Here is a 27,488-nt window from a genome sequence, read left to right on the forward strand (position 1 = left end):
TATTTTGTTTAGGTTAATGTACATCTGTACGTTGAACTTAATCGGAGGTGCAGTGTGGAGTCTATGGGCAGTGTTGAGTCTATGGGCAGTGCTGAGTCTATGGGCAGTGTTGAGTCTATGGGCAGTGCTGAGTCTATGGGCAGTGTTGAGTCTATGGGCAGTGCCGAGTCTATGGGCAGTGCTGAATCTATGGACAGTGTTGAGTCTATGGGCAGTATTGAGTCAATAGGCAGTGTTGAATCAATAGGCAGTGCTGAGTCTTTGGGCAGTGTCGAGTCCATGGACAGTGCTGAGTCTATGGACAGTGTTGAGTCTATGGGCAGTGCTAAGTCCATGGGCAGTGTTGAGTCGATAGGCAGTATGTACACATATGTACGTTGACCTTGATTCGCACCGTACGTAGCCAATCGGGCTAAATCGGAGGTGCGGTAATACACAACCGGCGTGTGTGCTGAGCCAGTAAACTAATTGGCACGTTCTGTTTACGTGACAAAACCTTCACGGATTGTGTCGTGCCGGGCGGTGGTGGTGAAGGGTTTTACGACACATTTATAGAGGGTGCTTCAAAAAAATATTAACACCGATATGGGACTATCGTTTTTAATGGAAAAAGAACGAATAATAATACACCGTAACATGATAACAAATGTCATGTTAATAGCTTCCAAAAGTGAGTCTCCACTTGTTCGCCATCATTGTCAACACAAGCCCGGAATCTTCTCCAGGTGGTCTCCCGAGTCTTGTGGCATTGTTGCAATTCTCCCAAGCGTTCACATTTTTTTGAAGCACCCTGTATATTTCCGCGATCTAACCCACCAAAATAAACCTTCTGTTGTACACAAAAAGCGCTTGGCGGCAGAGGGAGAGACAGAGAGAGGAGCGCGAGGTCACGCCGCTACCTCGCTCCGTGGTTTTTCTCCCTCTCTCTCAAGGTTCAAAAGGGAAGGGGGGGGGGCAGCAACGGCGGCCATCCTTTGATGCCGAGTTTTGGCAGTGAAAATGATGCAAAACAAAAAAACAAAAATACTCCCTCGGTAAGACACAAAGCCGGGCGGCGCCATGCCCCCCTCTACCATTTTCCTCCCCATCCTCCTCCTCCCCACCCTAAACCAAAACAAGCAGAGTGCTTCACAACAGCACTTGCCCCAACAGTCTGTCAAGGCTATACGGGCGAGGGGGAACCTTTGAACTTGTCTTTGCAGGAGTCTCAATGGCCTCTTCACTCAAATAATTTGGCACCGGTAACAACGTGAAAATTGGCGCGTGCGGCGCGGGGTCGTACGCGTGACCTTTGCGAAGGGGGGCGTTATCAGACGAGTCGGTGCCACTGAATGTGTTGTACGTACGTACACGCCAAGGTTACTTACGAGTCTGTGGGTCTCTATGTGAGTCTGTGGGTCTCTGCGTGAGTCTATGGATCTCTGTTGCGAGTCTATGTATGTATTTATGTTGAACTTAACATACATACATACGCACTGTAATGTAGCCAACTGTGCCTAAATCGGAGGTGCGGGGCAAGGCCAACAAACTAAACTCAAAAAAGCAATTCTAAAGAATTGAGTTTGGCTTCCTGATATCGGAAGGAAGAGCGACGACGTTCCAGACGGCCGCAGAAGTGCATCTGAAAGTGCCGCACGATGCACCGATCATCTCCGTTCGACGGCCGAGCCAAAAGCCGCCGCTGCCGCGAGGACGACCGCAATTCGCGCGTTGGTGGTTCATCTTCCTTGACGAGATCATCGGGGAGGTATTAGTGTGTATTTAACATGCACGCACGTTAAACGCACCGCTAATTAACGTGCGCATTTCGCTACGTCGGTCATCAAGAGCAACGTTGCGTAAAACAAAAATCAGCTTAAACACATAGTGGTGGCTTTCGCGACTAATATTATCCACAAGAGTTTTTTTGTTGGGTTAGATCGCATAAATATAAACGCATCGGTAAACACCGCCACCACCACCACCACCTGACCCAGGCAATCATTAAGGGGTTTGGTCACGTAAACAAAACGTGCCATTTCGATTACTCGCTCAGCACTAACCGGTTGCGTGTTGCAGAGTAAACTCACGACAACATTTACAATTCCAGTTGCCGTGACGTTTCGTCGGTAATTACAACAACCAGCCCTATCAGGCGGACAGACAGTTGTGGAAATATTCGATCTTAAATAGATCGGGGGGGGGGGGGGGGATAAATGTGATGTCGTCACTTGTGAGTCAATCAGGTGTGAAGACGGGGGGGGGGGGGGTGTCAATGTATTCATATAAATTACAATGGATACCCATTACCGGTTGGGTTATTCAGAGTGTAATCAAAACTAACACATTAACGGCGATAATCTTGCCGCCACTGACTACAGAACTGGGTGCCCGTTATCGATGAGCCACGTGGTACCGTATTCACTGCCATTGGCCATGTAAAGAAACCAGAACCACCAGATACGAAAAAAACACCACAGGGATGGCCACCTCGGGTGGTTACCGGAGAGGCGACAACAACAACAAAACATCCCGGCTCGTGGAGTTAAACGAGAGGGGGGGGGGGGGGGGGAGGTCGAATTATGCCGGAGCCTCGGACCCATCCGGAGCACCGCTCTGCCCTCTCGTTCCCCATCGAGGGGCTTCACCACAGGCCAGTAAGGCCGAGCACGACGGTGCCAAGGGAGCAGGCTCGGCGGACGTGGTGGGTGGAAGAGAGAGGGGGGGGAGGAGGCTGTCCAATCGCCCCACCAACAGTGGGCACCGCTCTGCATTGGCGATAAATCACGTCCGCCCGTGGCCGTGCCGGGAAAACACGGACCGGAGGTTGGGGGGCCGGGGCCACAGTTATAAAATAAACTAAATAAATGTTTTTATTTTACCAGGTAAGGCCCAACTAAGCTGCTGTATGTGTCTCTTTTTCAGAAGCGACCGGGCTATCACAAATGATAGCTCAACGAGGAAGTGGGCTTATCATCATCACGTGGGAAATTTATAGCAGCAGCCGAATACTCTAAACGCGTGATGTTGATTATAAATGAGGAGGAAAAACCGGAGGCCCCGGAGAAAAAAAATCCACACGACCACAGAGAGAGTCACGCAAACTCCAAATATGCAGCAGACATCGTCAGGGTCGGGATCGAATCCACGACCTCCTGCATACCAGGCGAGGTATTTAGCATCTCACCACCGCTATGGTGAGAACGTAGTGGTGGCGGTGGTGGCGACGGGTAAATGGCCCCGCCGTTAGGATTACAGGGAGTGGGGGGGGGGGTGGAGCCTCGGGCCCCCGACAAAGGCACTTTAAAAAAGTAAACTTCCATCGCCAGGCGCCGGCATAATGGAGAGTTTTGAGTGCGATGCGAGGGAGGGAGTGGAGGGGAGGAAGGGAGGGAGGGGAGTGGAGGTCACGCTGCATAAGGGCGATTTGCCGACGCAGGCGATCGTTGCAGGCAATAGTTGCTGCAACGGTGTCGTTGTTGATCCATAGCTCACTGGACTCCTCCAGGATAAATGGAGACTCCGATTCTGATAACGCGGTCGGTGCTAACCACACTGCGCCGACACCACCGCCAGATAAAGTCAATCTATTTGAATGGCATAATCGCCCGGCTTTAATGCAATTAAGTTGAGCATCCGCTTTTCCCGTCGCGTTGAGCCAACTGGACTCGGAGGTCGGCGGGCGCGGCGGACGAAACGATAAACGGGGACAACGTTCATCCTCCCCCCCCACCCCTCTGTCCACCACACCGCAGTCGGATCAATCGGCAAAGTTTGCGTGTGGTGGGGTGGAGTGTGGGTACTCGGGTCCAGCGTGGGAGAAATAGACAAAACCACTCCTCTGTCGCTCGTTCTATCAGAGGCCCGTCCCACCAGTATTGGTGTGAGCGAGCAAGGGGCGCCACGGTGGCTAGGAGATGTTAACTACCTCGCCTGGTGCGCAGGAGGATGTGGGTTCGATCCCGACCCTGCCGATGCCTGCTGCTGTATATTTGGAGTTTGCGTGTCTCTCTTTGATCATCATCACTGTGGCTAGGAGATGTTAACTACCTCGCCTGGTGTACAGGAGGTCGAGGGTTCGATCCCAACCATGACGCCTGCGTCTCTCTGTCCCTCTCTCCCAGTGGCCGCGTGGACTTTTCTCCGGGTCCTCCCGGTTTTTCCTCTCCACATTTAGAATCAACGTCAAGCATATTTGGCTGCAGCTATAAATTCCCACGTGATGATGATGATGGTGGTGATGATAACACCACTTTGTTGGGCTACGATCTGTGATGGCCAGGCCGCTTCTGAACAAGAGCTGTACGGCTCGGTGATGGCGGGGGTCCTTCCACCTGATAAAATAGGGCTGTGCGATTTCACCCTTTTTTATGTGTTTTACACTCAAATAAAAAACACAGAAGCTAGGAAATGAAAACAGGACGTGGAGTAGACCGTGGGCGCGATTGCCATGGCGTTGTGCGAGAGGTGGAGGGGGAGGGGGGCAATCAGGGGGGGGGGGGAAGGGGCATCGCGAGTAATCCGCCAGCTACGTGAACTCGTGAAACCTCGATAGCCAGCGCCAAAAATTAGATGCGCCGCTCTGAGCTCCGAGTGCAGGCCGGGCCGGGTGACCGCCCGGCGCTGCTGAGGAGGGTCAGCCACGTTGTGTCCCGTTGTCCGTGTGGGGTGGTTGACCCTCCCCCCCAACCACCTCCCACCCACAACACCTGCAACCCACGGCGCGTGTCTTGCAGCAAATGCCACAGCCGGAGCATGTTTATTTGTGGGGAGCGTGGCAGTGCACGGAAACCCGGCGACCTCGAGTGGCAGATTTCCACTCGCAGCCATCATCGGGCCTCCCCCTAGGACGATTCGGCCTAAACCGAGTAGCTGGGGTGGTGTGCGTAAACCTCGCCGCTGGGGAGACAAAGGTGGCCTGGCACGGCGGTGGCAACAACGCTCTCCCTGTGCACCGCGCCGGCCTTGACGGATAGGCTCGCTGACAGCACTTGCCCTACGGTCTGTTGTTAAAGGCTATAAAAGTGGGGGGGGGGACCTTCGTCTTTGTCCTTGTGTCGTGACCTGTGGTGTACGTACGTTGAACTTCTTTCGCACCCTAAGTAGCCAACAGTGCTAATCGGAAGTGCAGTGTTGATTCTATGGTCAGTGTTGTATTTATGGGCAGCTTGTATGGATGTTAAACTTCTTTCGCACAGTGGGTAGCCAACCGTTCTAAACTGAATGTGGCGGGCCGAACACGGTGGAGCGGATGAGACGAAACGGTCCGTGTCTGGTAGACCGAATCCTCGATGTGGGAGGAGGGAGCAATAATGGACCAGTCGACAACTCAAAAGGAAAGACCAGAGGATATTAGCGTACCTCTGAGCACGGTTGGCTACGTACAGTGCAAAAGAAGTTCCAGATACATACACACATGCACAGAGACCTGTAGACTCGCACAGAGACCCACAGACTCGCACAGAGACCCACAGACTCGCGCAGAGACCCACAGACTCGCGCACAGACCCATAGACTCAGACACAGACCCATAGACTCGCGCAGAGACTTATAGACTCACATAGAGACCCATAGACTCGCGCAGAGACTGAGAGGGTCACAGAGGCCCATAGACTCAAACACAGAGGCCCATAGACTCACACACAGAGACCCATAGACTAGCACAGACCCATAGACTCGCACACAGACCCATAGACTCGCACAGAGACTTATAGACTCACACAGAGGCCCATAGACTCACACAGAGACTCATAGACTAGCACATAGACCCATAGACTCGCACACAGACTCATACTCACACACAGACCCATAGACTCGCACAGAGACTTATAGACTCACACAGAGGCCCATAGACTCACACAGAGACTCATAGACTAGCACATAGACCCATAGACTCGCACACAGACTCATACTCACACACAGACCCATAGACTCGCACAGAGTCTCATAGACTCACACACAGACCCATAGACTCTCAGAGACCCATAGACTCGCACATAGACCAATATAGTTTGTTGTCCTTCCCCCACGCACCTCCGATTCGCGCTGTTGGCTACATACGGCGCGGAAGAAGTTCATCATACACACACGCATATAGTCGCATTGGCGAGCGTGTCCTTCGGGTGACATTGGCACCCCTCCGTGTGCCGCACACGCATGGCGAACACACACACACCTCACCACCAGCCAGCGATGCGGCGAGGACTTAATCCAGCGCCGTTGAGCGCGAGTTTATCAAAGCGCGCAACTTTGCGGTTCATCCCCCCCCCCCCCCCCCCATCGGATTCCAACCACTAAGCCGCTCGCGCCAAGATACGCCCACCCACCCCCCCATAGCCAATGCCAACGGAAGCGACAGCGGGCAGCACAGACTGGCCGGGCAGCCGCGCCAAGCTCCGAGTAACTCGGCGACCCGGACGTCACTCCCTCCAGGAACGAATAAACCGACCGGCCAATCGACCGGCCGACCACCCGCCCACCCAATCAATACGCGGTGGGGGCGCCACGGTGGGGAGATGTTAACTACCTCGCCTGGTATGCAGGAGGTCGTTGGTTCGATTCCAACCCTGACAATGCCTGCTGTATATTTGTAGTTTGCATGTCTCTCTCTCTCTCGGAGATCATCACGGCGCCTTGTATGCAGGAGTTCGTGGGTTCGATTCCGACCCCTGACGCCTGGTGTATATTTGGAGTTTGCGTGTCTCTCTCTCTCTTTCCCCGTGGTCGCGTGGATTTCTACCCCGGGTTTTCCCTCCACGTTTAGAATAAAACAAACGTTTTAGAGCATTTGGCCACTGCTATAAATTTCCACATGATAAGCCCACTTCGTTGAGCTATCACTTGGTGATAGGTCAAGTCGCTTCCGAAAAAGAGCTCGGCATAGCAGCTAAGTTGGGGCCCTACCTGGTAAAATAATCAATTGTTTAGCCTTTAGTTCAAGACATTCGCAGAGCACGGGTGGGTGCACTGTGGTTGTTGTTGTTGCCGCCAAGTGGCCAGGTTATAAACGGTGGGTGGCCTAAGGGGCATCGTTTGGGCCAGGTGGCATGGGCGGTAGAGCGAAGCCGGGCCTCACGATCGGAAAGGCCTGCCAGTTCATATCCTGGCTAGGGGGTTCGACTCGGAACCATCCATTGCTCCAGTCGCTAAAATGAGTAACCACTTTATGGAGAAGAGACCCATAGACTTACACAGAGCCCCAAAGACTCACACAGAGCCCCCCACAGACTCACACAAAGACCCACAGACTCGCACAGAGACCCACAGACTCGCACAAAGACCCACAGACTCGCAGAGACCCACAGACTCGCAAAGTCCCACAGACTCGTACAGAGACCCACAGACTCGCACAGAGACCCACAGACTCGCACAGAGAACCACATACTCGCACAGAGACCCACATACTCGCAGATACCCACAGACTCACACAGAGACCCATAGAGTCACACATCCCCCACCCGTACATTGGCAAGAGTTTTTTCTTGAAACGCTCCAGATGTCGGCGACCGCCCATTCGCTGCGGCCCCGGCTCGATGTTTGCGTTACGGCTCAAACGAGTCTGGGACGCTAAAACAACCGCGGGCGCGCACGCACGCACGTGGAAACGTGACCGTACGGTGTACTTAAGAGCTGACAGGGTCACGGGTGCGTGAAGGGCGCAGAGGCCGATGCCACGCACACGACGCAGCCAATTTGCTGACACGCAGATTCCCGCATTTTACCATTTTAGCACGGATGACTACGTACGGCGCAAAAGAAGTTCAACATACATAAGCAGAGATCTATGGATTCACACAGAGACCCATAGAGTCACAAAGAAACCCGTAGACTCACACAGAGACCCATAGACTCACACAGAGACCCATAGACTCACACAGGGACCCATAAACTCACACAGAGATCAATAGACTCACACAGAGACCCACTATACACTGACACCCATAGACTCACACAGAGACCCATAGAATCACACAGAGACCCATAAACTCACACAGAGACCCATAGACTCACACAGAGACCCACTATACACTGACACAGAGACCCATAGACTCACACAGAGACCCACTATACACTGCCACCCATAGACTCACACAGAGACCCATCTCTTCAGAACTGCTTTTTGCATTTCGTTTATCGTCCTTCCCCTCCGCACCTCCGACGAACGGCAGTCACCTGCTACGTATGTATGGTGCCAAAGAAGTTCAACATAGCAAACGTACGTACATTTCTCTGGGTGAACGAGTGTGTGGTGATGAGAATAAATAATAAATATTGGGGGGGGGGGGGGGGTGGGCATTGTAAAGGAGCCACGAGCTTGGCGCTTGTGGAGCGGTTGCCGTGGCAGGGCAGCGGGACGAAGTCAACAGTGAAGACAAACACGAGGGGGGGGGGGGGGGGAGTGTGAATCGCTCGACCTGAGCGCTGCGAGCTAACGAGCGCTAACGAGCGCTAACGAGCGGCAACGAAGGACCGGGTCGGGCTTCACCCGTCGGCACCGCCGCCGCCACCGCCAAAGGACCGGGTCGGGCTTCACCCGCCGGCACCGCCGCCGGCACCGCCGCCGCCGCCACGCTCTCACCATAGCGGTGCCGAGGAGACGTCAACTACCTCGCGCCTGGCCGACGGAACAAAAGGCGGTCAAGCCGCGTCGGGCGGTGCTTTCAGATGCGCTGCTGCGGCCGTCTGGAACGCTCTTGCCTTTCGGTGTTAGGAAGCCACTGGGAGCTATGGGTGCACTTTTACATCATCTAAATTGACAAACTCACTTTTTTAAGAACCGATTTTCACGCGGTTAGTTTGTTGCCCTACCCGCCCCCCCGGCAGCTCCAATTAGCGCGGTTAGGCTACGTACGGTGCGATGGGCAAGAGGCGAGGCTTTAAGAGAGGAACGGAAGGAGGTTAAAGAAGGGTCTTCTTCAGGTGCAGGGGAAGTTTATTGAAGTGGAGGGGGGGGGGGTGTCAATCTCGGTTCAACTTTGCACAAATTTGATGTAGCACCCACACAATGCTCCACGTGACAATTATCGACCCCCCCCCCCCATAACTATGACTGCCCAATGGGGGGGGGGGGGGAAGTCTCGCGCTCGGGTGCGTAGTTTCACAACGTGATACATAGAGAGAGGAGCGAGTGAGTGGAGTTCGCCATCCAAATGTAAGGCCACTCGTTCGCAATCGTCCTTTAGAATAAGTACAGGGCAAAAGTAAGGCAAGAGGAGAAGGTGGCTTGCCTAATTAATTATAATTCAGGGGGGGGCGTGGTGGGTTGGGGGGCACGGGGGTGGGGGAACAGGGTTCGGGACTGTTTTGCCAGCAGCTGAAATGCAGCAAGGCCATCGTTATTGAGTGCACACTTCATTACGAATTCGCATTAAACCGCACACGAATGGCGATCGACAGCCTTCTCCGTGCTCTGTGAACGATCCCACCCCCATCATAGCGAATATATCGACAATAATAATAATTTCCGCCACTCACTCACGGGACATAACACATGTGTTGTATGAACGATTCAATGGGCCATCTATCTATTTATGAACTCATTCACCCCCCCCCCATTCCCCACCCACCCCAGGATCGCCCGTCACATGTGTACGTATGGTTTCAATTTGGTCGAGTTATTGCAGCCAGAGTTGATTTATTTGCAACTGGGGCAGGCGCCTGGCACCGGCACAAATCGCTCAAATACGCCCAAAGCAGCCGAAAAAGCTCGGGTCGACGTCGGACCCAACGACCTCCTGTGCACCAGGCGAGGCCGTTAACATCTCTGCCACCGGGGCGGGCGTGGGGGAGGGAGGGGGGGGCTCACGGCTCCTGGTGTGCCAGCCGAATCCCTAAGCCGCGCGCCGATAGGCGAGCCGCGCTAATTGATCGTCTCTCGTTAATCCACTCTGCTCTGCGCCGCCACCAAGGCCAATAAGCGTGATTACAGCAATAAACCCTCAGCTCGGCTCGCACGCCAACAACAAGAGTGGGCTCGGGGGGGAAAACACGGCCCGCCACCCCCAGCTGCCACCGCCACGAGCGTTCGGGCAAAAAGCAAGAAGATGCCACTCCGCTCGGCGCCTCGATGTAAGTTTAGGGGGCGCCCCAGTGGCTAGGAGATGTTGACTACGTGGCCTGGAAAACAGGCGGTCGTGGTGGTCGATGCCGACCCCTGACGATGCCTGCTGTATATTTGGAGTTGCGTGTCTCTCTCTCTCCCCGTGGTAAGATGTTAACTATCTCGCCTGGTATACAGGAGGTCGTGGGTTTGATCCTGACCCTGAAGATGCCTGCTGTATATTTGGAGTTTGCGTGTCTCTCTCTCTCCCCGTGGTGAGATGTTAACTATCTCGCCTGGTATACAGGAGGTCGTGGGTTCGATCCCGACCCTGAAGATGCCTGCTGTATATTTGGAGTTTGCATCTCTCTCTCTCTCCCCGTGTTTTTTTCTCCGCGGCACCTCCGGTTTTTCCCTCCACGTTTCGAATCATTATCACGTTTAGAGTATTTTGCTGCTGTAAATGTCCAGTTTCACACGCAGTAGCAGGGCTGTTGCAACCAATGTTATCCACAAGAGATTTGTTTGGTTAAATCGCGTGAGTATAAAAAGTGTCGTTAAACCCGCCGCCACCACCACCCGACACAGCCAATAAGTAGGGGTTAACACGTAAACTAAACTAGTTTACTTGTTCAAAATTGTCATAAATGTTGCGAATTTACCCTCTAACACAACACACCGGTATTGGCCAAACGTGCCGATGCTGAAACATTTTACCGTCAACAAAAATTATCGAGACCAAAACGAGGGAACGTCCCCGCTTTCTCGATTCGTACCCCGCTAGCGAGCGAGCGATCGAGCGAGCGAGGAAACCAAAAGTCCCTGTCGCCATCCGAGCGCGCCAACGGGCGAACGCAAGAACGCGGGGGGGCCCCTCCGCGACCAAACCCGGGACCGCAACGCTTGCCCCCCCCCCCCCCGGGCCCTCCCGCACACGTGGGACCCAGATGTGTTCGACCGACCGCTGGAACGGGGAGTTCGCGTGGGAGGGTTGCATCAGCCGCGAGAGAACCCTCTCCAGACGACATATGTGGGCAGGCACGACCGACGACGACACGTGGGGCCCGTCTATCCGTGCGCCCGTGGCCCTCGGCCCGCGGCCTGCTCGCTAACCCGATGTGTGGAAGATCTCCGCGTGAAATAGAACGTCACGGGGCGAGGCCTCAAGAGTTGAAATACGTGGAGCAGTGGTTCTTCACTCATTTCAGATGGGGGGTGGGCACTTTAGCTGATAAGACATCAGTGCGCGATGATGTCTCATGAAAAACATTGTTGGGGTTTGACAGCAGCACGATAACGACGGGGGGCGCTAACAGAGTTTGTGTATTGCCAGGGGGCCGCGCGTCACGGGGGGGGGGGGGGCCACACTACGAGGCCACCAGGGGGGCGGGTGGACCCTCCAGCGGCCCACTGACCGCGGTGACCTTGCGATGAAGAACACCGCCCTAGGGAGAGGCCTACAAGCGACACTCCATCAATTGGGCAGAGGCTTTACGGGAAGCCGAACGCACGGGAATATCCACGGGAAACAACGCAATCCCGCCGGGAGGACGCGATGAGTGAGGTTTAACCGATACAGAACTAAGGCTTGTCCCACCGGCTCCCACGGGAATATCTGCGACCGATAACCATGCCAGAGGAAAGCGCTCTCATTGAAACCCCGACCAGATCTCGGAGTGAAGTTGTTTGTTTTTTTCTCATTGGGAAGAGCTGCGAGTGAAATAAAGAGAAGCCCTTGTTAACGACCAATCGCTTAATCGCCTCCATAGAACCCAATGTGTAGTGTTTAGTCTAGTGCATAGTAGTGTAGTGTAGCATAGTGTATAGTGTACAGTCGTGTGTAGTGTATAGTAGTCTAGTGTACAGTAGTCTAGTGTACAGCAGTCTAGTGTATAGCAGTCTATAGTAGTGTAGTGTATAGCAGTGTAGTGTATAGTAGTGTATAGTGTAGTATATAGTAGTGTAGTGTATAGTGTAGTGTATAGTAGTATATAGTAGTGTAGTGTATAGTGTAGTGTATAGTGAGTTTATAGTAGTGTAGTGCCTCCATCGAGCCCAATATGTTCACTTAACGACCATTCCCCTGTTAACAACGGGCTGTTGAAGGTCCAGTAAATATTAATGAATGAATTGATTAACGGCGTTTCTTTAATGTTGTGTGTTTTATAATGTTGTTAGTATTTTTATGCATTAATAGGTATTGTTTAAATATTATAAAGTACGTTATTTGGATGAAAATGTTAACTCTTGATGCGATCGGGAACAAAATTAAGCCTTCAACGCGTATTTCCTATACTCGTTTACCGACCAAATCACTCAACGACCGGTTTCGTGGAACCAATTGCCGTCGTTAAGAGGGGTTCTACTTTATACCATATTCTCTGGAATAGAAGAAAGGCGTGCGTGTGAGTCTTTGCCCAGATGTTTTGGGTGCGTCTTTCTTTCCGGAGCATCTTATTATCTATATACAGCATATAAAAAGGGAAAATTGTGAATGTGTGTCTTTTCGAAATGTTTAGCATACTTTCCAACATGCAACAAACTTGAAATTTGGCATGTGGGTAACTTCCAGACTGTACACAATGCAAAAAGTATGAAACTATTAGACTTTTGTATTTTGCGGGGGGGGGGGGGGGGGGGGCGCAATAATGGATATATTTTGCACGGCAAGTGAGCGGTGACGTCACATCTATGATGTCACCCGCATGCGGCAGCATCACGCGGTGTGCCTGCTGACGTCACGCATCCCCCCCACCCTCCGCGTATTAATCCAAGACAAGAATCCAAGTCCCGGGCGAAGCCGGGTAGTAAAGCTAGTTGGGCATATACGGTCGCTGTAAGTGCAAGACTGAGTGAAACCAACCCCATAGGAAGCCCCCTGAACGAAGTTTAGACCACTGAGTGTTTATATACAAAGACAAAGATCCTCCGTATAGCCTTAGCAGACTGTTAGGGCAAGTGCTGTTAGCGAGCAGCACCTATTAAGGCCGGAACGGCACACGAGGGGGTGGGTGGAGTAGGTGGCCAGCACCACGCCCAACCGCCTTTGTCTCCCTTAGTGGCAATGTTTACACACCGCACCAGGTACTTATGAGGCTGAGTTGACCTAGGGGAGGCCCAAGACCGGTTCAGATAATTGTTACTGGTGTTGGTGGCCATGAGCGGGAAGCGAACTCGACTTGCCGGGTTCGTAGCACAGCGGAGCGCTAAACGCTAACGTGTTTCTATCTTACACACACACGCATGTGCTTTTTTATTAAATCCTTTATATTAAGTTCACTTGCTTGCTTGCTTACGACCGTGCAAATCTTTCGGTCGTTTTTTTAACCCACTTCCCGTGATCCGATCGAGCTGACATTTTGCACACAGACTCGTTGTGCGTGACAATATATTTTCGTGAAATAAAATTTCCAGAATTTTACACTTTTTAGGAATTTTTTTTTATATTTAATTACCAATTGCTTAATGGTGGCAGCCATTTATCTGACCCATAGGTGGCAGCCATCTCAAGCCAGAGGACGAGAGGACTCTAGCCGCCACGCATATAAAGGATTTATAGTGAAAAACTTTGTTTTTACGGGTTAATTTCTTTTACTCAAAAAAGCCTCACTGAATTTCAAAACCCTTGTTTTTAAACACACCCACAGCATTTATTTTTCTTTACTTTATTTATCCGGGAGAGTCGTAGAAGGGCTGCTGCATTTGGTTTTAATTTCAAGATGTTTTCAGACAATTAAAGATGTCATGTTCATTCTAAACATATTTATATTTTACCAGGTAAGGCCCCCAATGAGCTCTTTTTCACAAGTGACCTGGCCATGACAAATGATAGCTCAACGAAGTGGCTTACCACGTGGAAATTTCTAGCAGCCAAATACTCTAAAACACACGTCGATTTTAAATGTGGAGGGAACAACACGAGGACCTGGAGAAAAATCCACACGACCACGTGAAGAGAGAGAGACACGCAAACTCCAAACATACAGCAGCAGGCGTCAGAGTCTGGATCGAACCCACAATCTCCTGTATACCAGGCGAGGTAGTCAACATCTCCGAGCCACCGCGGCGCCAATTACTCCAATTGGAATTGCACAGAGCGAGCGTCGGACCCCCGACTGCGGGAAAACTCAGCAGGAAACCCCGCTGAGGAAGAAAAATGAGAGGGGGGGGGGCGGCAGGGCTCATCCCTTGGGCGAGAGCCGTCGGCGCGGAGAGAGACGCGCGCCGATCCCATGCCGTGGGAACTCCACTTGGAGGACGAAGCCCTACGGGGGGGGGGGGGGGGGGGGTGCGGGAGACCCACGCCCACGCTCGCCACATCCATGCCATGCCGGGCGGCGTCTCCCGTTTCACTTTCTCACTGCTCGTCCGCCTCCTCCACGCAATGCGGTAGCGTCTCGAACGGCGCGTTGTCCTTAAATCTAGATTGAAAACTGATTTCTTTAAAAGTGATTTTACTGTGTTTAAGTTGTTGTCCTTACCCCGCTTCAGTTCCGATTAGTGCGGTTGGCTACAGTGGTGCGAAAAAAGTTCAACATACATACACAGTGCATAAGACTCGCACAGAGACCCATAGACTCGCACAGAGAGCCACAGACTCGCACAGAGACCCACAGACTCGCACAGAGACCCAGAGACTCGCACATAAACCCACAGACTCGCACAGAGACCCAGAGACTCGCACATAAACCCATTTCTTTAGAAATACTTTTTGTGTTTAGTTTGTTGTCCCCCCCCAGTACATCCGATTAGCATGGTTGGCGACATACGGTGCAAAAGAAGTTCACACACACACACGTACGTACGTACGTTCGTACGCCCCGCTTTTGCCGGACGCGGACCGTGCGAGAGCGAGGCTCGGGACGCTGGGACAATGAGGCGTTGTGTTTTTTTTGGTGGGTTTTTTTTGTTCTTCGTGTTTTTGCGGACTGAAATTTGAAACTGCGGCGCCACTGTACTTCGTGGCCCCCCGGAGGGGCCCGTGGCCTCTTGTCACGGTTAGATTTCGCGAAATAAAAATCAGGTCACGAGATTTAATTGAATTGCAATGTATATAAATGTGAGCGGACCGGCAGTAACAAAACAGCGCGGGCATGTGACACTGGTCCGTACGTACGTACGGGGAACTTCTTTCGCACCACCGCACGTAGCCAACCGTGCTAATTGGAGGTGCGGGGGGACAACAACAAAACTAACATCTCGCCATGGTGGCTACATCATCCGGTAAGTAGGAGGACATGGGTTCGATCCTGACCCAACGCTTGCTGTATATTTGGAGTTTGCGTGTCTCTTTCGCTCCCCCCCCCCCCCCCCCCCGTAGCAAGATGTTAATTACCTCGCCTGGTATACAGGAGGTCGTGGGTTCGATCCCGAGCCTGACGCCTGCCGTATAAGTTGAGGAGTTTGCGTGTCTCTCTCCCCGTGGTGGTCGCATGGATTTTTCTCCGGGTCCTCCGTTTTTTTCCTCCAAATTTAGAATCAACGTGCGTTTAAAATATTTGGCTGCCATAAATGTCCACACAATAAGCCACTTCGTTGTACTATTATTTGCGATGGCCAAAGTCACTACATAAAGCTCAGTAGGGCCTTACCGGGTAAAATAAAAAATAGGTTTTTTTAGTTAACACAATGTGTGTCTCTTCGGAGCGTGCGACAAGAAGCAAACTGAGGTCACATTCGTTACTGGGTACCTTTGCCGATTCGGCAAAGTTGCTTTGTGCATTTCGTTTTATCGTTCCCCACCCCAGGCCCGCACCTCCGATTGGCACGTTTAGGCTACACATGGTGCGAAAGAAGTTTAATGTACACACACTAAACGTTCAAATCTGCACTCCACGTCGATCCCCTTCTTGCACCACTGCTGCTGCTGCTGCCACCACCAACAACACCACCACCGACATCGCTGCCACCACCACCAACACCAACACCACCGGTACCACCACCGCCAACACCACCACCACCACCACCGACACCGCTGCCGCCACCACCAACACCACCGGTACCACCACCGCCAACACCACCACCGACACCGCTGCCGCCGCCACCACCACCACCGGTACCACCACCGACACCGTTTCACCGACGCGACGCGAGGAGTCAAAGCGTCCATGGATCCGCCACGAGTGCCGTGTAAGCCGAGGAGCACGCCGAGCAACCGGCATTCCATTCACCAAGTGGGGGGCGCCCTCCAACCGCCCCCCACCCTTTCCGGCCACAAACAAACCGCATTGTCACAGTGGATGGAGCGGGCGGGGGGTTGGGAGGGCCTTATTGCAAATTCCACAGAGGTCGTGGGGGGTTAACCCCGAACATTAATACCTTTGTAAAAAGGAGGGGGGCTGCAAATCTCTAGATTGCCCCCCCCCACCCATGTCAAAAGCCTGTCTCCCCCTACCCTCCCCCCACTCGCCATGTTAACGGCGCGCCAATTCATTAGCCTCAGGGAATGACCCTGCCGGTGAAAGCAGAGAGATGAGTGGAGCACTCCGCCCTGCACGCTGGCCCTTGTTCGGCTTCGCATGGCTGTCCCACCACACACTTGGGCCGAGTTGCATGGACGCCCTGGCACTGCCACCCCCCACAATCCCCACTGGCCCCCCACCACCACACCACCAACTCCCCACCACCACACCACAAGCCCCCACACCACCACCAGACCACCACCCACTACCCCCCCCCCCCCACCAACTCCGCCAAAATCTCTGCAAAGAGTCCGCGGGGGGGAAAAAATCGGCACAAAACATGAGGCAGGTTCTGGTTAATATCAAAGTGATTTTTGCTAAACTACCAACTCAACTATTTTTATTTTACCAGGTAAGCCCCACAGAGCTATACAGTGGCTCTTTTTCAGAAGCGACCTGGCTATCACAAATGATAGCTCAACCAAGTGGCTTATCATCATCGTGTGGAAATTTAGAGCAGCAGCCACGTGACGTTGATTCTCAATGCGGAGGGAAAAACCGGAGGACCGGAGAAAAACCCACGCGACCACCACGAGGAGAGAGACACGCAAACTCCAAAAATACAGCAGGCGTTGCCTGGGGTCGGGATCGAACGCACGACCTCCTGCGTACCAGGCGAGGAAGTTAACATCTCGCCACCGCTAGATTAATTTATTGTACTCTCAGTGCCTGGGGGAAACAAAAAAACAAACCACAAGATGAATGCTCTGAAGGCAAAAAGCCCACAATGGATTCTCACAGAGATAACAGCGAATCATTACAGCTCAACAACTTTACATCTCTGGGAGGGCAAAGTGGGGGGCGGCAACAGACAGGGGAACTGTTCGGTCCACGAAGAGACCGCAAAAAGCCTGTGGGAGTGTGCTTCTTCAAAATGTAATCGCTTTCGTCCCGTTCCGCTCGTCGGACAAATCTGCTTGTTTGTGTTGTTGTTGTTGTTTGCAACGACGACGGCTGGGGGAGACCAGAACGCGACGTCGGTTGCTCACGACAAAAACGACGACAATGACGAAGACGACGGCCGGGGGCCACAATGCGTCGTCGGTCGCTCACAACAACAACATCAGCAACATCGACAACGACAGCTATTGGCCACAATGAGTCGTCGGTCGCTCACGACAAGGACGACTACAACATCAACAACATCAATAAATCAGCATCAACGACGACAACAACAACGCGTAGCCCAAACGCGCAGCGAGCACCGAGGCCCTCCCCCTGGGCTCCGTGCCAGGATGCTCTAGAAGTGAAGGAGGCGCCGACGCTATCACAAGGGCCCACTTGGCAGCCCATGGCCGCGCACAGCCCCTCGAGGACCTGCGGGGCCCCTACCCATGACCCCTCACCCCCCCCCATCCTCCCACCCCCATCATCCCTCTCCGACCACGCGCCCCCCAACAAACGAGCGGTGGCGTCGCAGATGATCGCGTAGTGCGCTGTTCTAGAAGACATCATCAGTGTGAGGGGCGGCACATATTTGTTGGGGCCCACCAAGCTGGTACATAGAGCTCTTTTTCAGAAGCGACGTGGCTATCACGCCAATGATAGCTAAACGAAGTGGGATTATTATCATCATCGCGTGGAAGTTAATAGCAGCCAAATACTCTCTAAACAATAAGCCACTGTAGTTTTATTTTACCAGTTAAGGCCCACAGAGATGCAATATAGGAGCTCTTTTTCAAAAGCGACATGGCTATCGCGCAAATGATAGCTCCAATGAAGTGGGCTTATCATCATCATCTTCACGCGGAAATGTAACACATTCCTGCGGAGGGAGCTGGTAGGAACGTTGGCTTGCTCGGTCAATGGCCAGGGTCAACGGCGGCGTGGTGTATTCCGCAAATATGGCCGACTGGGAGGGCGGGCACAAGCCGGCGTGAGTAGGTTAAACGTTGAGTTTTATAAGGGCACCACGGGGTGACCAGCCCCTCCCCACCCAGCCCCTCCCCACCCAGCCCCTCCCCTCCCCACCCCTCCCAGCCCAGCCCCTCCACGCCCAGCCCCTCCCTCCCCACCCAGCCCCTCCCTGCACGACGGACGGACACAATAATCCCCTGTGGGCTGGTGGAACCAGTGCGTTCCTACCAGTATAACTGGCCAAATAGTCGAGCTCGCACAACAACCTTGGTGTGGTCGAGGAGATTACAGGACCGTGTCCAAGATGGGGGGTTCGTGTCGCAGGGGGTCAGAGTCGAGGGATGGAGGTCACGGGAGGGGAGGGGGGGACTGGGGGTGGGCACCGGTGGAGTTATTGTATGGAATTCGTGGGCTCAACGGTCGCGCGGCTCGAAGTGAATTACGCGCCGCGTCTCTTTTAGAGGCGTGGGTTCGCGCAAAAGATAACGTTGGGAGGCAACGCGTTGCTGGGTTTTACAGTACGGTGCGGGCCAAGGATTATGACACGCGTGTAAAATTCTTGCCCGAATGCCGCCCCGCTGCCCCAGACTCCATACGCTCACTCCTTGGCCTTCAGAAAAACAACGGCACACACGAGCGAACTGTCCCATGTACACAGAAGCGTTTCGATGAATGAACCCTGCCACCACGGTGGCGAGGTGTTAACTACCTTTCCTGGTATACAGGAGGTTCGCGAGTTCGATCCCAGACCCTGACGACGCCTGCTGCTGTATATTTGGAGTGTGCGTGTCTCTCTCCCCGTGGTCACGCGGATTTTATCTCCGGGTCCTCCGATTAATCCCTCCACACTTCGAAGCACGCGTTTAGACTATTTGTCTGCTGTAAATTTCCACGTGATGATAATAAACCACCTCGTTGAGCTGTCATTTGTGATGGCCAGGTCGCTCCTGAAAAAGAGCTACTGCACAGCTCAGTGGCGCCTTACCTGGTAAAGTAAAAAAAATAGTTTTTAAAGATAACAGCATTTTTTTGTAATCCCTCTGAAAACACACGCGATTTGGGGTTTAGCTCCACAATGCACGCTGGGGGAATGCTTGTTAGTTTTTTTAAGTCGGCATGCATTCCACAGCGCCATCGCATTTTTGCACCCGCGCACGCTTAGCAGACCGATAACACATTTTCCCGCGGGAGATTGACCACCGCACAATTTTACTTTTCACGTGCATACACGGTAGATTCTCTGTTATCCGCGCACAGTTTATCCGATTTGTGGATTAACCGCGGCACCTGAGATTTGGACATGAATTAATAACTCGTGGATTTTCCCTTTAGCCCAAATTAATCACCTCAAAACAGTTATACAACATTGCTATTCTTTTGGAAATGCACGGTTGCGAGTCACACGGTGCTTAAACCGAACAAATGTGTTGCTCCAGTTAATCCGAAATCCACGCGATCGCCTCTACAGTACAGTAGTTGCAATATCTTTACAACAGTGGGGCAGAGTTTGATTGATGTTGATTGGCTGTGGCTCCGCTGTCTGCCTCGTTGGCCGAGTCTTCTGCGTGGGAGCGCACCGTCAATCAGTCGATCGTTAGTTTTCGGCACGGACATCCGTGGAAAATGGTCATATTTTTGTATTATCCGCGATTTTGAATCATCTGCGGCCATCCTGCCCGTCATTGGTAATCGAGAGTCTGCTGTGCGCATTTTAGGACACAAACGAGCGCATTCACAGAGGCGTGTCACATGCACGCACACGCGCTTGCTTGCGTGTGTCCCGTGTGACAACTCGCTAAGTGCGTGCAAATAATTGCCTCGCGCTCCAGTGTGTCCCGCTAATTTAATTACGATGTTCCGCGTGACTGACGGATCAAGCTCCGCCGCCGTCCTCATAATTGGAATCAGAATATCTTGATTTGAAGCTTTCGTGACTGCAGGAATCCATACTCTTTGGTTCTTTCGGTAAAATCACGGAGATAGAAAAATAAAATAAAACAAAAAATAACAAATCACGACGTTTCGATCACAACACAAGCGGTCGTCCTCAGGCGGAAAAATTATCCAGCAGTGGGCGACCGCTTGTGTTGCGATCGAAACGTCGTGATATATTATTTTTTGTTTTATTAAATTTTTCTAGCTACGTGACGATACCGAAAGAACCAAAGAGTATGGAATCAGAATATTTATCGATGCCGGAGGAAATCCGATGAGCTATGAAGATGCCCAGTAGGGGCACGGGGGTCAGAACGTTACAATAACAAGTAACACAAAAACAAGATAGGAAGGAATGCAAATTATAGGCAAGGTAAATTAATCACTTTTAAAATATGTACAAGTAAAACTAAACTAAATTTACAAAATCTTACTAGGGAAGGTCCACGGAGCCCTTAGCTTATTTTTCAGAAGCGACCTGGCCAAAAAATGATAGCTCAACGAAGTGGCTCAGCATGTGGCAATCCACAGGAGCAAAATAATTCCACATAATCTAGCCACCCGTTACTAAATGTGGAAGGCAAAACCACAGGACCCGGAGATAAACCCACACGACCACGGGGAGGGATTGAGAGAGACACGCAAACTTCAAATAGACAAAACCAGGCGTCAGGGTCGGGATAGAACCCACGACCTCCTGCACACCAGGCGAGGTAGTTAACATCTCACCACAGAGAGAGAGACACGCAAACTTCAAATATACAGCAGCAGGCGTCAGGGTCGGGATAGAACCCACGACCTCCTGTACACCAGGCGAGGTAGTTAACATCTCACCACAGAGAGAGCGACACGCAAACTTCAAATATAGGGCAGCAGGCGTCAGGGTCGGGATAGAACCCACGACCTCCTGTACACCAGGCGAGGTAGTTAACATCTTCTAGCCACCGGGGCGCCAGATAAACTTGTCAGGACCCTCCTGAAAAAAGAGTCAGCGGTAGCTTTCTTTGGTAAGCAAGTTGAGCAATAATAACATCATTAATCCCCTTACTGGGAGAGTGCGGTGATGACAACATCATCATTATCAGCACACCTCACTGGGAGAGTAAACACAGCACCATACACGGTGCATAAAACAATGCAAGACGACACCGAAACACAACACCAAACACAAGGGCAGGTGACGAGGCACACGCACAAACCCTACACGCGTAACGTACGTCGGCCGCACAGCATAACATCACCACCAGCATCGGCCTTGATGAGTCTACTGCTAGATGAACGCCCCCAACCCCCCCCCCCCTCTAGTTCTAATGTGACAGTTTGCCTCCTGAACACAAATTATTTCGTGACCAATCACCACGTGCCTGATTAATCTGTAAACAAATCTCACGTGACGTTGGGAGTGCCGATTCAAATTAAGATAAAGCACGTGTGTGTGCGTGTGTGCAACTACGGTACACGAATTAGTAGTGAGGAGTGGTGGCGCAGCGGTTAGCGCTACGAACCTGGGGACCCCAGTTCGATTAGAGCTCACGGCCAACAACACTCAATGACGATTATCTGAACCCGTCCCAGGCCTCCCCTAGGTCGACTCAGCCTCAAATTAGTACCCGGTGTGTGTAGTAAACATCGTCACTGGGGAGACAAAGGCGGCCGGGCGTGGTGCTGGCCACCCACCCACTCAGTGTGCCGTGCCGGCCTTAATAGGTGTTCGCTAACAGCACTCGACAGACGACTTCTATCATAAACCTCGCTAAGGTCAGACAACTTCTTCTCTCTCCAGGTGTCAGAGGGGGCCCCTCCTCAATGAATCCCACCCAGGGTCCAACGTTCTAAATTACACTATCACTGCCTCGCGTGATTGTATTATTATCATTATAATTATTATTACGACGCTTAAATCATTTGAAATTAAAACAAGAGCTAATACACGATAATAAAGTGGCAATATCGGCATCGCTGGCCATGTTCGCTTCACTGCTGGATGGAAACCCTTTCCCGTGTTATTATTTTAACTTATTGGAGCAGCAGAGAGAGGGGTGAACCACTTAAAAGTTTGACATTGAAATCGCGGCAAGTTCAGCGGAAAACACGCCGACGTACACAAAACAATAAAACGCAACTTTTATTTAACTTAAAGCACTTTGATTTTCAAACTTAAGCGGCTTCCGAATCGCACAGAGGCTCGGGAGCTGCCTCGCCACAGCCCAACTTTGCCATTATCAACTACTTCCATTTAAATTTCGATTTAAAGCTTTCGTGACTGCAGGGATTCATCCTCTTGGTTCTTTCGGTAAAGTCACGTAGAAGGGGAAATAATAACATAATAAAAATAACACAATAAAATACAATTCTAACTTTTAATTTATTGTTGTATTATTCCCCTTCTACGCGACTTTACCGAAAGAACCAAGAAGATGTTTCCATTCACTCCAAACTTAAAAAAACAATAAAATACAATTATAACTTTTAATTTATTATTGTATTATTCCCCTTCTACGCGATTTTACCGAAAGAACCAAGAAGATGTTTCCATTCACTCCAAACTTAAAAAAACAATAAAATACAATTCTAACTTTTAATTTATTATTGTATTATTCCCCTTCTACGCGACTTTACCGAAAGAACCAAGAAGATGTTTCCATTCACTCCAAACTTAAAAAAACAATAAAATACAATTCTAACTTTTAATTTATTATTGTATTATTCCCCTTCTACGCGACTTTACCGAAAGAACCAAGAAGATGTTTCCATTCACTCCAAACTTAAAAAACAATAAAATACAATTCTAACTTTTAATTTATTGTTGTATTATTCCCCTTCTACGTGACTTTACCGAAAGAACCAAGAAGATGTTTCCATTCACTCCAAACTTAAAAAAACAATAAAATACAATTCTAACTTTTAATTTATTGTTGTATTATTCCCCTTCTACGTGACTTTACCGAAAGAACCAAGAAGATGTTTCCATTCACTCCAAACTTAAAAAACAATAAAATACAATTCTAACTTTTAATTTATTGTTGTATTATTCCCCTTCTACGTGACTTTACCGAAAGAACCAAGAAGATGTTTCCATTCACTCCAAACTTAAAAAACAATAAAATACAATTCTAACTTTTAATTTATTGTTGTATTATTCCCCTTCTACGTGACTTTACCGAAAGAACCAAGAAGATGTTTCCATTCACTCCAAACTTAAAAAACAATAAAATACAATTCTAACTTTTAATTTATTGTTGTATTATTCCCCTTCTACGTGACTTTACCGAAAGAACCAAGAAGATGTTTCCATTCACTCCAAACTTAAAAAAACAATAAAATACAATTCTAACTTTTAATTTATTGTTGTATTATTCCCCTTCTACGTGACTTTACCGAAAGAACCAAGAAGATGTTTCCATTCACTCCAAACTTAAAAAACAATAAAATACAATTCTAACTTTTAATTTATTGTTGTATTATTCCCCTTCTACGTGACTTTACCGAAAGAACCAAGAAGATGTTTCCATTCACTCCAAACTTAAAAAACAATAAAATACAATTCTAACTTTTAATTTATTGTTGTATTATTCCCCTTCTACGTGACTTTACCAAAAGAACCAAGAAGATGTTTCCATTCACTCCAAACTTAAAAAACAATAAAATACAATTCTAACTTTTAATTTATTGTTGTATTATTCCCCTTCTACGTGACTTTACCGAAAGAACCAATAAGATGTTTCCATTCACTCCAAACTTAAAAAACAATAAAATACAATTCTAACTTTTAATTTATTGTTGTATTATTCCCCTTCTACGTGACTTTACCGAAAGAACCAAGAAGATGTTTCCATTCACTCCAAACTTAAAAAACAATAAAATACAATTCTAACTTTTAATTTATTATTGTATTATTCCCCTTCTACGTGACTTTACCGAAAGAACCAAGAAGATGTTTCCATTCACTCCAAACTTAAAAAACAATAAAATACAATTCTAACTTTTAATTTATTATTGTATTATTCCCCTTCTACGTGACTTTACCGAAAGAACCAAGAAGATGTTTCCATTCACTCCAAACTTAAAAAACAATAAAATACAATTCTAACTTTTAATTTATTATTGTATTATTCACCTTCTACGTGACTTTACCGAAAGAACCAAGAAGATATTTCCATTCACTCCAAACTTTCGTTATCTTCGCAACGCCGGACTGGTACCTGCTGCGGTGGGGCAACGCGTCTCTCTCCACAGCGCTCAGATCCAAAGTCTCCGCAGCAGCAGCAGCCCTCAGACGTCGATCATCATCAGCATCCTCAGCATCTTCATCCTCGGCATCATCAGCATCTTCATTATCGTCGTCGTCATCGTAGTCGAGTTCATTTTTAAGGACAACCGTAGCCGGCAGTGGCAGCGATGTTGTTGTTCTCGCTGTCACGATACCACCACCATCACTACTACAGCCTACATAGCCACCACTACAGCCACCACTACAGCCACCACTACAGCCACCACTACTACAGCCACCACCACTACCACAGCCTACATAGCCACCACTACCACCAGAGCCTACACCACAGCCACCACCACTACCACAGCCTACATAGCCACCACTACCACCAGAGCCTACACCACAGCCACCACTACTACCACCACTACCACCACCAGAGCCACCACCACCACCACAGCCTATACCACCACCACAGCCTACACCACTACCACCACCACAGCCTATACCACTACCACCACCACAGCCTACACCACTACCACCACTACAGCCTACACCACCACTACCACCACAGCCTACACCACTACCACCACCACAGCCGACACCACCACTACCACTACCACCACCACCACCACAGCCTATACCACCACTACCACCACCACTACCGCCACCACCACCACAGCCTACACCACCACTACCACCACCACCACTACCACAACCACCACCACCACAGCCTATACCACGACCACTACCCCCACCACAACCACAGCCTACACCACCACTACCACTACCCCCACCACCACCACCACAACTACTACCACCACCACCACCGCGGTCTCCGCTCGCCACCACCACCACCGCCGCCGCCATCTTCTTATCTCATGTCTCTCCACCCGAAGTGGCCCAAACACCGCGAGTTCAAAATTGCCGCGAACTTGCAGCAACAACAACAACCACCACCACCATCAACCACCACCATCCACCATCACCAGCCACGTCTTCTCCCTCACGGCTAAATCGTGCAAAACTCTCCCCGCCGCCGCGGAATCTCGCCGATTTTCCCCTCACGCGCCGCGATTTCGAGACATTTTTGTTGTTTAATTCGCGGCGCTTTTATTCGTCGCGTCATTAAGTTTATATTTTAAAAGTTAACCCCCCCACCCCGCGCCCCCCTCCTTCCCCTTCTTATTCTTCCTCCTTCTCTCTCTAAGCCGCGACACGAATAAGCGGGAAAACCCCGCGGGGGGGGGGGGGGGGGTCGCCCTGAGTGGCCTCTCGCGTTCGCCTCTCGAACTTCTTCTACCCCCCCCCCCTCACGCGTCTCGCGCAGCCCCGTGGCGGGAGACTCTACGGGGGGGAGGGGCTTATATATAATGGGCGGGGCCGATAAGGGTTTGGGGGAGGGGCTTAGAGCGAAAGAGGAGGGGCTTGGAACGAAGGGGGAGGGGTTTTGAGTGAAGGGGAAGGGGCTTGGAGCGAAGAAGGAGGGGCTTGGAGCGAAGGGGGAGGGGTTTGGAGTGAAGGGGGAGGGGCTTAGAGCGAAGTGGGAGGGGCTTGGAACGAAGGGGGAGGGGCTTGGAGCGAAGGAGAGTTTGGAACGAAGGGGGAGGAGCTTGGAGCGAAGGGGGAGGGGCTTGGAGTGAAGGGGGAGGGGCTTAGAGCGAAGGGGGAGGAGCTTGGAACGAAGGGGGAGGGGCTTGGAGCGCGGTGATTGACAGGGGACAAAAAGTACCGGAGCACGTGGCCTCGGCCAAAGTTAAACGTCGAATGTCAAAATCAGCCGAAGATTTGTTGAACGCTGCTACTGGAGGGGGAATCCGATGAGCTGTAAAGCTCTTTTGATTTATTTTGACCACTGCCGTCCAGTAGGGGCACGGGGTTAGAACGTTACAACAACAAACGAAGTGTTGAGTCTATGGTGCAGTGTTGAGTCTATGGTGCAGTGGTGTTGCCAATGCAGCAACTACATTAGCAGCAGCAACAACAGCAGCAACAGTTGCAATAGCAGCAGCAACAGTAACAGCAGCAGCAGCTGCAGCAACAGCAGCAGCAGGAACAGCAGCAGCTGCAGCAACAGCAACACCTGCAGCAATAGCAACAGCTGGAACAGCAACAGAAGCAGCAAAAACAGGAGCAACAGCAGCAGCAACAGCAGCAACAGCAGCTGCAGAACCTGCAGCAGCTGCAACAGCTGCTGCATCAGCAGGTGCAGCAGCAAGCAGCAGCAGCAACAGTTGCAATAGCAGCAGCAACAGTAACAGCAGCAGCATCTGCAGCAACAGCAGCAGCAGGAACAGCAGCAGCAGGAACAGCAGCAGCTGCAGCAACATCAACACCTGCAGCAGCAACAACAGCTGGAACAGCAACAGAAGCAGCAAAAACAGGAGCAACAGCAGCAGCAACAGCAACAACAGCTCAACAGCTGCTGCATCAGCAGGTGCAGCAGCAAACAGCAGCAGCTGCAGCAACACCAGCAGCAGCAACATCAGCAGCAGCGGCTGTAACAGCGGCAACAGCATCAACAACAGCAGCCGCTTCGCCACGTGGCGATGCTGAGTTGCTGTGCTGCCATCTGGTGCCCGCGTCTCGTCACCACACAACACACCGCGGGGATTTCGCCTCGAGATCAGGGGCCCCCAACCCCCGGGCCACGGACCGCTAGCGGCCCGTGGCCTGTTAGGAACCGGGCCGCACAGCAGCAAGAGGTGAGAGCGGTGAGGGCGCGCGTGGAACCCGCCATGATTTTATTATTCACCACTTCCGTCCGCGCCTCTTTCTCGCACTTGTCTCAAGTTCAAGTTCATGTATTGTGTATAGCCCTGTGAGCCATTCGGCTCTTGAATCGGGTGCCACCGCAACAAGCAAAAAACAAAAACATGAACAAAAAAACATCTTAAAGTGAATATGTGACTGAGTGCAAACAGAAAATCCAAGAAAAGACAGCAAAATGTTGCAGAAAAAACACCGTACACCAACGCTGTGTGCAAACATTCCAGTGGGATGCAAG

General features: G+C 51.0%; 1 protein-coding gene across 5 annotated transcripts in view; it reads right to left on the minus strand.

Annotated features, from left to right (window-relative positions):
• LOC133346374 (mitogen-activated protein kinase kinase kinase 1-like) overlaps window positions 1-27,488 on the minus strand; it is a 107,560-nt gene that overhangs the window by 34,906 nt on the left and 45,166 nt on the right. The window contains exon 1 of one of the 5 annotated variants that reach the window (XM_061557879.1): window positions 24,474-25,673. The exons of the other annotated variants lie outside the window; for them this stretch is intronic. Coding sequence (XP_061413863.1) covers window positions 24,474-25,351 — 878 coding nt within the window. The 5' untranslated portion in view covers window positions 25,352-25,673. Of the gene's footprint in view, window positions 1-24,473; window positions 25,674-27,488 lie in introns of those variants that run through there. 5 annotated transcript variants of the gene reach the window in all.

The sequence above is a fragment of the Lethenteron reissneri genome, chromosome 24, assembly GCF_015708825.2.
Source record: "Lethenteron reissneri isolate LAM-NWPU_2019-01 chromosome 24, ASM1570882v1, whole genome shotgun sequence".
NCBI lineage: Eukaryota > Metazoa > Chordata > Hyperoartia > Petromyzontiformes > Petromyzontidae > Lethenteron > Lethenteron reissneri.